At 36.4% G+C, this 15,454-nt stretch overlaps 1 protein-coding gene across 3 annotated transcripts in view; it reads right to left on the bottom strand.

Annotated features, from left to right (window-relative positions):
- Window positions 1-2,809: 2,809 nt before the first annotated feature.
- ADAM10 (ADAM metallopeptidase domain 10) overlaps window positions 2,810-15,454 on the bottom strand; it is a 133,011-nt gene continuing 120,366 nt past the window's right edge. For all 3 annotated transcript variants that reach the window (XM_086710795.1, XM_086710796.1, XM_025918758.2), the window contains exons 15-16: window positions 6,848-6,974; window positions 2,810-5,071 (exon numbers count right to left, since the gene is read on the bottom strand). In XM_086710795.1, coding sequence (XP_086566921.1) covers window positions 4,977-5,071; window positions 6,848-6,974 — 222 coding nt within the window. In that variant the 3' untranslated portion in view covers window positions 2,810-4,976. The remainder of the gene's footprint in view (window positions 5,072-6,847; window positions 6,975-15,454) is intronic.

Here is a 15,454-nt window from a genome sequence, read left to right on the forward strand (position 1 = left end):
ACATTTGACTTCCATTTGAATTATGTTCAAAGCTACTGAAGTCAATTAAGAAGCAGTCTTCTACTATTTCTCACAAATTCATGTAGCTGCATACATGTGAAATTTTAAGCCTGGGGCTCTCAGATTTTAAAATAGTTACATAATACGCTGGGCACCTGGCTGGCTGTCAGTAGAGTATGGGACTCTTGATCTCAAGGTCATAGGTTCAAGCTTCACGTTGGGTGTGGAGATTAGTTTTAAAAAATTATATAATATGTAATATGCTAATGGTGGAACTATTCTTCTATGTTAATAGTGGGAGTATAACTTGGTACCATCTATCTGAAAGACAATATCATAATTTTTATCCATGACCTTCAAAAAACCTTTAACCCAATTAATTCCACCTTTAGGAATTTATTAAGGTTCAGGATTTTCCTTGTAGGACTGTTTAAAATAATAAACAGTATAAAAATCTCTAAGTACAAACAACAGGGAATTGGTTAATTTTAAGAATGTACAGTACATCCATAGAATGAAGTCTTCAGAGTCATTAAAATGATGTAGATACTGTATCAATATATTGTTAAATAAGAAAGGTGGGTACAGAAGTGTTCATATTATGCCTTTAGCCACATGCCTAGAAAGGAAGTCTTGAAGGCTATATCCCAAAATCTTACCAGGGCAAACTGGGCTATTCTCCTGCTTCCACCGCTGGTTTAGGACTTGGTTTCCCTGGATCTGCCAAATCAGACACTACTCTTCCTGCTTTCCAGTTTCTAAAATTTTGTTTTTGTTGTCTTCTCTTCAATATTCCTTGTCCTTGTTGGATTATGCTCTCTTCTTTCCCCAGTCACTATGACTTTAGTGGAGATTTTAGGAAAGAGCAGAGGCTAATAAATATTTTGTTCAACCCTCCATTTTACCTAGCATCCCATTGTTTTTTATGGGAGAGAGCACACACTCTGAAGGGCTTATCAATTATAGAATATATGAATTTCTACTGAAAATAGTGCACCCATGTATGTATCTAAGACACACAAACAAAATTGTGATATAGCAGCACATAAGGGCTCACTTTGTATGCTAGTAATATAAAGGATTGGATACAGACACAATAGTGGAAAAACCAAAGTGGTAATAGATGGAAAAAGAGATTTAAACGAAAGTTGTTTTTAATCAAGAACTTAAAACCAGAAACGCTGAAACTGAAACTGAGTTGTGGGGCAAAGTGACCATATTTATTACTTAGAGGTCAAAAAATGTTTTCAAGGGGGCCCCTGGGTAGGTAGCTCAGTCGCTTAAGGGTCTGACTTCAGTTCAGGTCACAATCTCGAGATTCAGGAGTTCAGGCCCCACATCGGGCTCTACTGACTGCTCAGAGCCTGGAGCCTGCTTCAAATTCTGTGTCTCCCTCTCCCTCTCTCTGCCCCTCCCCTGCTCGTGCTCTGTCTTAAAAATAAATAATAAACTTAAAAAAAAATTTTTTAAAAGGTTTTCAGGAAACTTATAATTTATTGCAAATTTAGACTACTTTAAAGATAGATAAACTGTCCCTGGCAGCTGCTTTCAAGCTGTATCTAACATCTCTCCAGTTTGGGGAGACACTGACCCTTTCAATCTAGATAAGGAACATCTCCTCTCTTAACCCCAAATACGGGCTGTCCTACACCCTCTTATACTTTTCATTAGAAACACTTACTAACAAGAAGTTAAAAGCCTCCTGAAGCACAAGCCCCCACAACTGCACAGCCAAGGACACTAATCCCATCTTTGGAGAAATAATAATTATTATTAATCTTAACACGTACCATCCGCACGGACAGAGAAAGAACTGGAAGGGAGTTTGCTCAATTTGGAGAAATCTTCAGTTTTCACTAGCCTGTGAATATGACAAAAATGAAGTACCCAAACACAGAGGGCTGAAGACACCTCAGAAAACAAGGTTGATCATATCAAGTTTCTTTCCCTTTAAAAAGTCCTTCCCCAAACTTAGATCTTGCCTGAAGCTATGGGGAACACTAACTTTAAAAACTGTAATCATTTACTTTATTGATTTTGCTTGTGAGTTGTTGTCTGAATTTAGAAAACTTAGGGGCAAAAACATTCTCAACAAAATTTAGGCATTCAATTCTAAGTAAAAACAACAAATTTGCAATCATCTGAATTAATCAATATTAATGCCTTCAGAAGCAAAATTAAGTATGATATACTTTGATGTTTGTAAATCACAGTAACTAAAAGTATTGCATACTTACCCATTTAACAAATACTACTTAGTTGTAGCTGGTCTTGATTTTTTTTTAAAAATTGGGGGGCAGATTATTCTGTGCAGGACACCATTCTGGTCTTATAATTCTTTTCCTAGATTAAGACTGAAGTGTCAGTTCTCTCTTTATTTGCTATGAATTTGACAAAACAGGAAAATGTGGCTCCAAAATTTAAAACATGGTTTTTACTAAAATAGACTTTGAAAATAAATGAGGTACTTAGTATTCAAACCTTTGCGAAATACATGTAAGACCATGGTTTCCAAAATGACTCTGTTTTTCTATCAAGACAAAGACTTTTAAACATTTTGAATATTATTTAGAAATAACGTAAAGCAGTTAAGTGTTTTTTTAAAATGATCATTGTGTGTAGATACAGAGAGATCTAATCATAAATTTTTTTCATGGACTCCTAACTAGGAATAATAATATCTGTATGTGCAGGAAAAGAGACAATCGTCTTTCTGCTTAATAATCGCTTTCAGTTAGTAAGGAAAAGCTGCTTTGTGGGAAGCTTCTTTGGATAGTTCTCAGAGTTCAAAGAGTATGGAAGCTTTGAGTTGATTTCATCAAGTCTATTTATTAATGCATTTCAAGTTTCAAAAAACCTTACATCTTTGCACAATACTTTATTTTTTGCAATTTTTAGTAAAAATTTCCAAAGTGAACAAAAAGATACTGTATAAAACACAGTGGACATTAAACTGACAGTAGTATTAGATCTCATTTGTCTTGATCCTTTTGTTTTACCACATCTTGATTTGCAGTGGAAAGAGTTCAGTGCACGTATCTCTTGTCAGAAAACATTTAACTTAGACTCAAAATAAAATAGGGCAGTGTGTACCTGCCAAAACCCTACCACAGGATAACATTACAGGCAAAAAATGTACATGTTCCAAAGTCTACCACACTCAAGAAGTTACTAAGAACTCTTGCAGAATAAAAGTCACCATTTTAGAAATGCAAACCCACTTCCAACCTTTGCACAGTCCAAAAACAAAGGCATTTAAATGATTTAAAAGCAATTACATACATATCTACCTACTTGTTTGTTTAGAATTATTTATAGTCTATCTGGGGTTTCATGTACAAAATTTGTCTCTAAATCATGTACAAAAAGCTGTATTTTGAAAAAAGTCACCACATACTGTACAAGTTTACAAGGAAGAGATCCCATTATTTTCTCTAGCATTTTTGGCCTTGCTGGCTTGCGTCACATTATGAGAATGATTGTGTAAACCTTATACTCTTAAGAAACAAAAAGGAAAAAAAAAAGCCAAAACACAAATCTTTTCACTGTTCCCTAAATTTGCCTCCTATGTGAAGCCAGAAAAATCATAGCTGTTTACTTCTAATTTAAGTGATGTAGTTGGAAAACAGAAGCAATAAATACGTCACAAGCTTAAAATTTTTTTGTAATGCCCCCTTCCATTTCTGCATAGCAATACGCCTGTTAATACATTAAATGCTTTTGCTTTCTTTAAAAAGCCAATTATTTACATCTGTTTAAAAAATAAATTTGGAACGGGACATTGTGCTGTTTCACCTTCATTGTTAAAATATTTTAGGGAAAAAAAATGTCAGAAGGCCTATCTACAATTTTAACTACTAGTTGAGCAAATCACCCTTCTTTAGTGGTTACCAATGATCAGTGATAATATGCTGAAAAAAATTGTTCCGGTATTTTGATAAAATAAAAGACCCAGCTTTTCTTTTCCAGGTCGGAGAAAACCAAAAACATAATTAGCATACTTTAGATATATGGAAAGCACAAATAACAGGCTACAAACAAAAAGAAGTCATTTCATTGACGTAATCTCTACCAAAGCATGAATAAAATTTCACCTATCGATTCAAAACTGGAATTGAATTAGAAAGTTTAAAATAAGTAAGCAGAAATCAGACATTTGCTTAAGAACTAACTCTGAAGTAGTATGCTGCGTATGTCCAGTTTGCACACGTAACTGTGTTCCTCAGCATAGCCACTCATGTGCTCTTAGCAGCCATTTGATGAAGACAAGATGAATATCAGAACCAACTCCATCATTATAAAAAGGTAAATGGATTCTCACTTCAAAACTGCCTGTGTAAAGCATTACAGAATCCTGGACCACTGAATACCACCATTCTCTGTTATCCTGAGTATGTCAATTAAACAGTAATTTTTCATTAAGAGCGGAAAAATTTTATAATACAAAGAAACATCCATATTGCAATTTCTGTTTACAATTGCACACAGAAGTACAGTGTACGTAAGAAATACATGTCTGCATATAACAAGGTATGTACATTGGCAAGTGATGTCTCCAATGTTGAGGTGGTCGAGCCTCCTTAGCCTTGATTGGCAGTTGAAAAAAATATATATATATTTCAATTTGTGATAAAAGTTTATCGAGAGCCAAGTTTGCCTGCAAGTGAAGAAAATGCAGCAACGAAGAACAGGGAACACGGGGCACATAATAATATTCTAAGACTTTGTGCCATTACGTTAAAAATAGCTGTCCATAAGAAAATTGGGTTCCTTTTCCATCCCCCCACCCCCAAATTGGAATTTTCAGGCTTTAAAACTTATGTAATTCCACCTGGTCTGAGGACATGATCTCTTGCCATTTTTTCTTCGACTGTATTTGTGAGGGTTTAGTTTGGGGATGATGATTTAATAGGTGTCTCTTTGGAGTGAAGTTTTCCCATTGTAGGCACTAGGAAGAACCAAGGCAAAAGCTGCAGTTAACGTCTCATGTGTCCCATTTGATAACTCTCCCGGGGCCTCTGACGCTGGGGCTGCTGAATGGGCTGTGGAGGTCTCCTCCTCTTTAAAGTGCCTGTGAATCACAAAAGTAAAACAGATTTACTGTGTGCTTTTTAATCTTAAAAAACAAAGATAACACTTCAATAAGAAAGGTTCTAGATCAGCATTGTATGTGTAATTTAAAAATTTCTGGTAGCCGTAATGAAAAAAGGCAAAAAGACAGCAAAATAATGTTCATAATTTTTTTTATATCACTTAATTCAATATAGCCAAAATATTATCATTTCAAGGTGTATCAATACAAAAAAGTATTAATGAACTATGTCATTCTTTTTTATATGCGAAGCCTTCCAAGTCTGGTATGTATTTTATATTTATAACACATCTCAATTTAAACTAGCCACATTTCAAGTGTTCAACAGACACAACTGTTAGATGAACATGAATTCTGAGGACAGAATCCATGAGGAATAAATTACTGAGTGCCTTTGAGCAAATGACTTAACCTCTCTGAAACTCAGATGCCTTGTCTGTAAAACAGGGATAATAATGAACTCATATAGTCTATATATATAATCTGTGAAGATTATATGACAATTCAGTAAAGGTGTTTTTTTGTGAGGGTTCAATAAATGATAGGGTTGTTGGTTTAAGTTTTTAAAGGTGAAATTTGCTTAAGGTGAAATCAAATAAAAGAAGTGCTACATTGCATGAGACCATAATTGGTAACATATCTAAAGAGGGTCATGTGGCCCTTAGGAATCCCTAAGAAATTAATATAAGTTTTAGAGCGCTGACACTGTCAATTTACAAAAAGCAGTAACATCAAAATCCAATTTCCTGATTGCCACCAAGATACTGTCACAAGCAGTACTGAGACTACTGAGCTCTCTTGCCCCACGATAGGTAAATTCACGGGAGCAACTGAGGGAAAATAGAGAAAACTGTAAGGAACCCCTAGTTTTAAACTACTTTATGTAGGGTAGTAGATGTGGCCTGAGGCAAGAGGCTTCATGAGAAGTCTGTGCAAGGTAGGAGAGGGACAGCTGCCAGTTAGCTCTTGTTCTCCTCTGCCACTGTCATGGGATGATGTATGCCCTACTCCTAGAGTGAAGAGTTCTGGTCCAGGCGTTCTGAGGGCAGCACAGAAGCCACAAATACCTTGGGGAAGGTGAGGGAGAAACAGATGGGGACTAAATAACCTGGAGCAGTTGCCTCGTACTCTTTTCTTCTCCAAATCCCCGGAGCTAATCTAAAGAAAGCCTCCTCTCCGAAGCTGTGTCTCCATGAGAGGTAAAGGGTAGAGACCAAACCTCAGGAGTTATTTTCAGAGATGGAGAGTAACTATGGTTACTTGGTGACTGAAGCCTCTACCGTAAGACCCTCCCACAGACTGTCATCTGTATTTCCCCATAAGCATCACCCCTAGGGAAAATGAGTTTATGTGCCAGGAAATATTTCAAGAGCATAAACATTAGAAACAATAGCAGAAGTACAGCTATTAGAATACAAAAACCAATCATTTAAAAGTGGTTGATCATAATAAAGACAAAAAAAAAAGGGAAGATTTTAGAATATGAAAAGAAAACAAGTATCAGGCAAAAAATAAATTTTTCTAGGTCTAAATATTTTTAGTGACTCAAGACAGATTAGCATTAAATTGGCAGCCATAAGTTAGAATGGATTCACAAAGAACACACTCAAAACTCAACTAAATAATTCATCCAGTGATCTCATTTTCAAGGAGAAAGTACTATAAAATTAGTTACTAAAGACTCATTTAGAATTCAATTCTGCCCGCTGAACAGTTCTGAGTTAAAAAAACACAGTCTTGCTCAGACTGTCTTACCTGGAAGAGGTTTAGGAGGAGGCAGCTTTGGATTACTACTTGGGGTATGAACACTGCATATCTTAATAAATCCAGCCATTAGCATGATCAGGGCAATTCCCATAAGTAATACAGCCCACCAATAAACCTAGAAAGAAACAGATTTCTCTACTGAAAAAGCTATAAAATATTTTAGGATATTTTATATTACATAAAATATATATATTACATTTTAATTTTTGAAGAACATTTGTTCAGAACACTTGCTCATTGGGAGTTGTACAGATACCATATATAAGCACATACAGATTTTTTTTAATGTCACAGAAATATTAAGGAAAAAGACAAAAAACGCCCATAATTTCACATCCTAGATGAAACCACTCAATCTTATTTTTCTTTCAGTTTCTTTTCTAGATATAGCTATGGTGGGCACACACACAGATAAACTCACATGCAAAACTAAGGTCCATCCTGCATATAGTTTACACTGTATTTTCCCATGTTATTAAGTATTTTATGGTTTGAATATTTTATTTATTTATTTATTTATTTATTTATTTATTTATTTATTTCTCTCTCTCTCTCTCTCTCTCTCTCTCTCTCTCTCTCTCTCATAAACTATGTCTGTTTGCCTTTAGATTCTCCAGGGGCTTAGAGGGTATATTAGTTACTTTAAATTCTACTTCTAGATAAATTTTTAAAATAATCTTCAACCTATGCTTTTTTCTAATCGTCAAATACTAAATTCTCTCTCTTTTGAGCCTCCCCCCTTTTCCTGTTATTCTATTTCATTTGAAATTTAAGCCCCAGACTACTGCTATGAAATTATTTTATCATAAATCTTAGCTTTCACTGTATTTTATATATAATATATAAATATTATATATTTGAATCATAACATCTATTATTTATAATAATTTATTTAAAGGTTAATTGTCTTTTTTAATATGAAAAATGGAAGGATATACACATTCTACAAGCAAAGTTTACCCAGTCTAAGAAGGAAGTAAAACTTTCACTTCTAGCTTAAATCATATAATTAGCCAACCAAAAAACTTCAAAAATTACTAGTATAATCTTATTTACAGAAAAATTACTGTTTCTATTCTTAATAAATTCTAAGTCTATTTTGCAATTCAAAATACTCAGATTTGGTTTTAAGACAGTAAGTAATAATAAGCATCATACAAAACAGTTACAACTTTATAACCTTCACATTGGTTTAACATAGACTGATGTATTACATATATAGTTATTGCTAATTATAGCCCAAGAAACCCCCATTTAAGATTTTCTATGATATGAAGTCTTAAAACAGCCTACTACTTCTATACTGTTTTTTTATCCAGCAGTGACAACATAATTAAAGTAATAAAAACTGAAATAAAAATACATGTTGTGGGAAATGCCCCAAGCCACTTTTTTCATGTGTGCATAAAGGCTTTCACATACAAATTTATTTTTAAGTTGGTTTTATTTTGAAAGAATCTCAAACTTATAGAAAAGTTGCTAGTACAACAAACTTTTTAAAATCTGGAACCATCTGAGAGTAAATTACTAGCATGATGCTCTGTTATACCTAAACATCTTAGCATGTAATTTTACACCATAAGGGGTTTTCTAGATAACCACAACACAATCATCAAGATCAGTAAATTAGCACTGATACATTACTACCATTTAATCCTCAGACCCCCTCAAGTTTTGCCATTTGTCCTAATACTATCCAATTCAGAATTACGTGTTGCTTTTAGCTGCTGTATTTCTTTAGTTTCCTAAAATCTGGAAAAGTTGTACAGTCTTTCCTTGGTTTATATAACCTTGACACTTTTGAAGATTACAGGCCAGTTACTTTGTATTATATGTCCCTCAGTTTTGGTTTCTTAGATGTGTCCCTATGATTAGATTCAGGTCATACATCTTTAGTAAGAATATCACAGAAGTGATGCTGTGTTGTTCACATCGCATTCCATCAGGTGACACAGGTTTTTGATCTTGTGACTGGTATGTTAACCTGATCACTAGACTAAAAGGTGATACCTGCCAAACTTCACCATAGAGACACTCTTCTTTTTTGTAGTCAGTGAGTCTTCTGTAGGGACATAACCTGGAGCTACATAAATATCCCCTTCTTCATCAAACTTTCAACTTGCTCATTTCACTCAGTATTGCCTCATGGTTTCCTATTGTATTCAATGGGTTTATAATCCATTACTATCACAGTGTGTCTTTTGAACATGTCCCTACCAGTCTTTGAGCAACTTTACTTTCTGGCACAATTAATTCTAGGTTTATCTTATTCTTTCCCTGCCCCAGCCCTCGAATCAGCCGTTTCTCCAAGGAGCCCTGGCAGAATTGCCCCTCCTATGTAGACACCCTTCTCACACAACACTTGTACTCAGATAGCCCAAGCCAGCTGCCCCTCCACAAGGTGCCCTTCTCACCTGCTTGGGCTTTAACACCTCATATTGGTCTTCTTCCCCATTCCGCATCCTCCCTACTTTGCTCAGGCTCTAACACCCTGTTGTGTGCCACTATAGCTCCCCCCACTTGGTATGGATGCCCACCTTACTTGTCCTCACCTAATGGCTTTAGGAATATACTGTTCAAAAAGACAGAGGTAATGCAATTCAGCCTCACTGCTGAAAGATCTGATTTTTTCAACAGAAGCTACAGATCTCAATTTTTATGTGGAAACTATTTTTAAGTGCTGTCAACTCACTCAAAATTTCTAAAAACAATACAGACCTTACAAGACATGTTTACAGAATCTCGGTTGGAAACCACAAGTTTACAATCTACTTTTCAGAGTTCACTTTTTGTATCCTACCAAGACTGCTAGAGAATCTTTTAAAATTTTCTTTTGGTTTCTATAGAAAATAACTTCCAGAGCCTTGCTCTACTTGTGAGTTTTTAGGATAGTATTTCCTTTGTCTTGCTGCATGAATTTTCCATAGTCTATATGCGCAGCTTCTGTCCTGTTTCTAGCACCCGGAACCCTTTTAAATATGCCACTTAATGAAATAGGACCTTCTTCTCCCTCCACTGTCTGCATTTCTGACACTCTGACCTAGTAAAATACCTAAAGAACTAAAATCACCAGTTTGTACTACTCAAGTGTTCTTCCTGCTCTATACCAGTAGTTCTCAACCTTGGCTTGGCATGTTAGAATCATTTGGAAAGCTTTTAAAACTCAAGATACCTAGAGCAAATCCCAGACCCAAATAGCGTGGGGGTGGGACTATGACATCAGTAATTTTATTATGTGGTATTTCATTATGCAGGCAAGACTGAGAACCACTCGTCTCAAACTTTTTCTGTAAAGGGCCAAACAATAAATATTTTAGGCTTGTCTCTGTCAAACTACTCATTTCTTCATTCTAGTACAAAAGCAGCCATAGATAACATGCAAACAAATTAGTGTGGCCATATTCCAGTAAGCTATTATTTACAAAAACTGGGAGCAGGCTGGATCTGACCCATAGGCCATGGTCTGTCAACCCCTGTTCTACACCCATATACAGGACATTAGTTTGGAGCCTTTATCTAAAATGGATACCATCCAACACTAACTCTTTAGTTCTAAATCTCTAGCCCAACTACCAGCCTAAGAATTTTGGGAGAAGCTGAGAGTCTATGACTGGCTACAGAAAGAGAGAGTCCTATGACTGGGAAATGCTGCTCAAATAATCAGCACACATATGGTAAAGGGATGGTTCCTATCACTGAGTAGATCTAAGAATTATCTGATATGCTTATTAAAACACAGGCCACAACCCTACAAATTCCAATTCTGGTGTTCTGGTGAAAGGCCCAGGAAACTGCATCTTAAATGAGTACACCAGTGATGAGGATGCAGATGTGTGCTTCTTACCCAGTTTAGACATGCTGCCATTGTGGTACACAACCCCTGTGAGCAATACAGGAAGTTTAGCATCCCTGAACCTCATCCATCAAATGCTGGTAGAGCCCTTCAGTTACTCTGACAAATACGGTACATTCTCAAATTCCCTCTGGGGAAGAAGTACCACCCCTAATGTGATCCAGCCCATAAGCAGAAAGGATCAATGGTTTCCTACTACTTTCAGGCTGATGGGCTAATTACAGGAGATGCACATCTATTCCTAATGTTCATTATATTCTCTAACACCATTCCTTCCTTCCAGTCTTCCCTGCTCAAAACCATTTTCCAGGGACACTTGGGTGGCTCAGGTGGTTGTATCTGACTCTTGATTTTGGCTCAGGTCATGATCTCACAGTTTGTGGATCCGAGCCCTGCATCACGCTCTGCGCTGCAGTGCAGAACCTGCTTGGGATTCTCTCTGTGTCTGTCTCTTTCTACCCCTCCCCCACTTGCACATGCTCTCTTTCAAAATAAATAAATAAACTTAAAAAAACATCTTCCACAGGGTCATCAGTGTTACAACTACCTAAAATATGGAATTGACTATGCCATTCCTCTATGTAAAACCCTTTTTCAAAAGCTTCCTACCAAGGATCTCCAATACCATTAAGTGGGAAAGAGAAAAAAAACAAAAACAAAAACAAAAAAGGCCCTTGAGCACAATAAAGTACAGCAAAGTACCTATATGATTCCACTTTTTAAATATATATATGTATATTCTTGTAATGGTATAGATCCTTTCTGAAGAATACACAAAAAGTAATCTTCAGAAGACTGGGCTTCAGGGTAAAAAGATGGCTTATTTTTCAATGTATTACTTTGTCCATTAAAAAAAAGGTTGGGGTGGCTGGGTGGCTCAGTCAGCTAAGTGTCCGACTCTAGATCTCAGCTCAGATCTTGAGTTCATGGTCATGAATTCAAGCCCCACATGAGGAGTGAAGCCTACTCAAAATAAGTAAATAAAAATTTTTAAAAAAGGATAACCACACTTTCAAAAGGAAAAAATGTAAAAAACAAACAAAAACCTCTTTTATTAAAAAAAATTCATACTTATGTGACTTTTTAGGTGCTCCCTATCCATAAAACATCCATCTGTATCCTCTACTTCTAGCCCTTAAGAATTTAGTTTTGGCATCACCTCCTTAATAAAGAGTCTTCCCTAAATAGGGTCCTATTTTCTGTGAAAACATCAGGCAGAAATGAAAACATGTTTCTATGTATTTGTCACTCTAATTCAAATTTGGCTACGAGCTCCGTGAATTTATATCCTACAAACTCAGTACCTATCCCATAAAAAAAGTACCTGTTAGACTAGTTATTACAGGTGAGTCATTATTCCAAATACTGACTTTTTGAAACACTTCTGAACAGCTCATTTATTATTTATAGATTGTCCGTACAAATAATGCGACAAGGCTCTTATAACGGAGACTGGATGTAAAAAATGGTAGTTTTGATACCTCTGGTACTAGTTTTTCAGCATCTAAAAAGTCTCAAATACAGATGCAAGTAGTATGACAGTAACAGAAGCAGGTAAGAAAGAAAGCTTGGATTTAATAATGGTTATAACTGTAGAAAACAAAAGTCATGAGGACCTAGTTCCAGTTGAGATCAAGAAACATTTACTAAAACATGGCACCCAGGTCCTTAAGAACTTCCAGGTCCTTTTAGCAGTGTTCTTGGACTCCCTCCAAGTTTTTCTAGGTAACTACACATCTCAAAAGCCCAAAGCCTGAGATGTTTTAGTAACAATGCCAGCAGCTCTTCAGCTCAGTGTGTGAGGAAATGAAACATCACAGTGGTGAGTAGACAGCAAGAAAAACTAAACAAAACAATGGTGTATTTGAGAGTGTAGTAAATACGGCCACCTTTGGTAGAGGGTATTTTTTAATACTCCCTTTAAAAGGGGGAGCCCTAATACTCCCTAAAATGGGGGAGCCTGACTGACTCAGTTGGTTGAGCTCACAGTTTGTGAGTTTTATATATAAAAAAGAATATTATAAAATCAGGGGGAAAGAATACCAAGAATACCAAACCAGGCTAATAAATGCAAAATATGTGTTTCATCTGTAAGGAAAGATCACAATGTGTCCACCTGGTAGAATCTGAAAGAAAGGAGAGCCAACATTTACTCAACAAACATTTAATGAGTGTAAATTATGCACCAAGCTCATCTTTCATAGATACAAGGGTGCTAAGTGAAACTTAAAGAACAGAAGATAACCAAAAGGTTAAAACACAGCCTTGAAATTACCAAGCACTAAATCAAGTCTGAGAAAATAATTCTACATAGGACACAGACAGATGTTATTCAACACAGTCATTTATATGGCAAAAAGAACACAAAGTAGAAAAAATAAGTAAAAACTACAAAATAAAAGGTCAAAATTTGCTAGTCTAATTGATTACATACTAATTTTACTATTTTTTTTTAATTTAATAACCTAAATAAACAAAACAGACCTATAGATTATAAAATGATAAAACAGGTATCTCCCCCCAACCCAAAAGAAAACTGTAAGGGGGAAGGGGTAAGACATACACTCAAGTCTCTTCAGACATAAGACAGTCTTTACTGTTTTTAAACATCTCCAGAAAAAGTCAACCATACAATCATTTCAGCGAATGTTTCAGCATTTGACGACTCACTCTTCACAAATGCACTCTAGACTTCCTGGGGATCACAAAACCTTGTCAGGCCCACTGCTCCTTCTGCTGATCCTGGTTTTGCCATCCTACAGGGGAAGAAAGCTTCCCTTCTCTCCTTCAGAATATACTGTTGTCTAGACTTTGCCTAAATGTTCTTCTATCCTTCAACTCCCTCCCCCCCCACCCCCCCGCCAGCCACCACCCCTCCAGCCATGTGCTACCCCTCACACCAATCTGCCGAGCTGAAAGCAACTGGCTTCTAATCCCTTAGTTACTTTAAGTGCAGCCTAGGCAAGCAGGATAAAATACCACTGAGAGAAACCTGAAGATATTATAGCTTCAGAGTGAAGATAATATGCACAATTTTTATTCTTTTCCATATAAATTGACATTTAAGAAATCTGCTTCATGCATCCAACAAATGTATACTGAATCCTTACCATATGCTAAGCCCTGTGACAACACTGCATCTTTGTTGTTCAAGTTTCACAAGTGATAGCTATGTACCCTATTCCACTAGGCAATGAAGACCTTAGACGTCCAGACCCACCCTCCATTTCAACAGATGAGGATGACAAAGTAGAAAATCTCTATTATAAGCCTTTCAAAAAGGAGTCCTAACACTGCAGAGACTGAAAAAAATGGTTCCCACACTTTAGCATGCACCATCATCACCTGTTGACTCAGTGGATCCGGGGTAAGGTCTGATAATCTGCAGTTCTGTCAAGTTCCCAGATGTTGATGCTGCTGGTCAGCATTTTGAGATCCACTGCTCCAGATTAGGGGTTGGCAAACATTTCCTCTAAAAGGCCAGATAAATATTTTAAATTTGAGAAGCCAGTCTCTGTTGCAACTACTCGAAGTGCAAAAGCAGCCACAGACAATGTATAAGTGAATGGGTGTGGCCGTGTTCTAATAGATCATTATTTATGGACACTGAAATTTGAATTTCTTATCATTTTCAATGGAATATTTCAATAATATCTTTTCATTTTTTCAACTACTTAAAAATGTGAAACCATTCTTAGCTTGTGAGGTATACAAAAGCAGGCAGTGGGCTGGATTTGGCTAATGAAACATAGTTTGCCAACCCCTGGTTTCTAGATCAATGGTTGGTGCTCAATCCTGGCTCTTCACCAGAAATAGCTCAGAAGTTTTTAAAAGACCCAGATACTTAAGCCCCATCTTGTGAGATTCTGAATTAGTTTAAGCCCTAAGTAATGAACAACCAGGAATAAGAATTACTGATCTTGACCACTATTCTTCCAAGAGATTTCTATTGATATTTAGGGTTTAATAAGACTTATGAATGAATAAAGGTTTCTTGGGTCAGGTAAGCTTGAAAAATGAAATTTAAAGACTTTTTACTGTAAGACTTCCCATGATATTATCATAAATATCTAAGAGGATACTACAGTATGCAATATTTTCCAGATTCATTGTTCCATCAAATCCATGGATGTAGAATTCTATGAAGCACTTGGGAAACACTGGCCTAAATCTTTCATAAAGAATAACAGATACTTAATATGCAGGTTCATAAAGCTACAGCAAAATCTGAGAGCAGAAATTAATTTAAAAATGAGAAATACAGGGGCGCCTGGGTGGCTCAGTCGGTTGAGCATCCGACTTTGGCTCAGGTCATGATCTCGTGGTTTGTGAGTTTAAGCCCTGCGTCGAGCTCTGTGCTGACAGCTCAGAGCCTGGAGCCTGCTTCAGATTCTGTGTCTCACTCTCTCTCTGCCCCTCCCCTGTTCTGTCTCTCTCTCAAAAATAAATAAAACATTAAAAAAAGAGAAATACAACTGATTCTTTTTTTTTTTTAATTTTTTTAATGTTTATTTATTTTTGAGAGACAGAGAGACAGACATAGTGTGAGCGGGGAAGGAGCAAAGAGAGAGGGAGAAACAGAAACAGAAGCAGGCTCCAGGCTCTGAGCTGTGAGCACAGAGCCCGATGCAGGGCTCGAACCCACAAACCGTAAGATCATGACCTGAGCTGAAGTTGAACGTTTAAAAGTGACTGAGCCACCCAGGGGCCCCCGAAATAACAACTGATTCTTATCAGAATAA

Source organism: Puma concolor, chromosome B3, assembly GCF_028749965.1.
Source record: "Puma concolor isolate L17-30 chromosome B3, mPumCon1.1.hap2, whole genome shotgun sequence".
In the NCBI taxonomy this organism is placed as follows: Eukaryota; Metazoa; Chordata; class Mammalia; order Carnivora; family Felidae; genus Puma; species Puma concolor.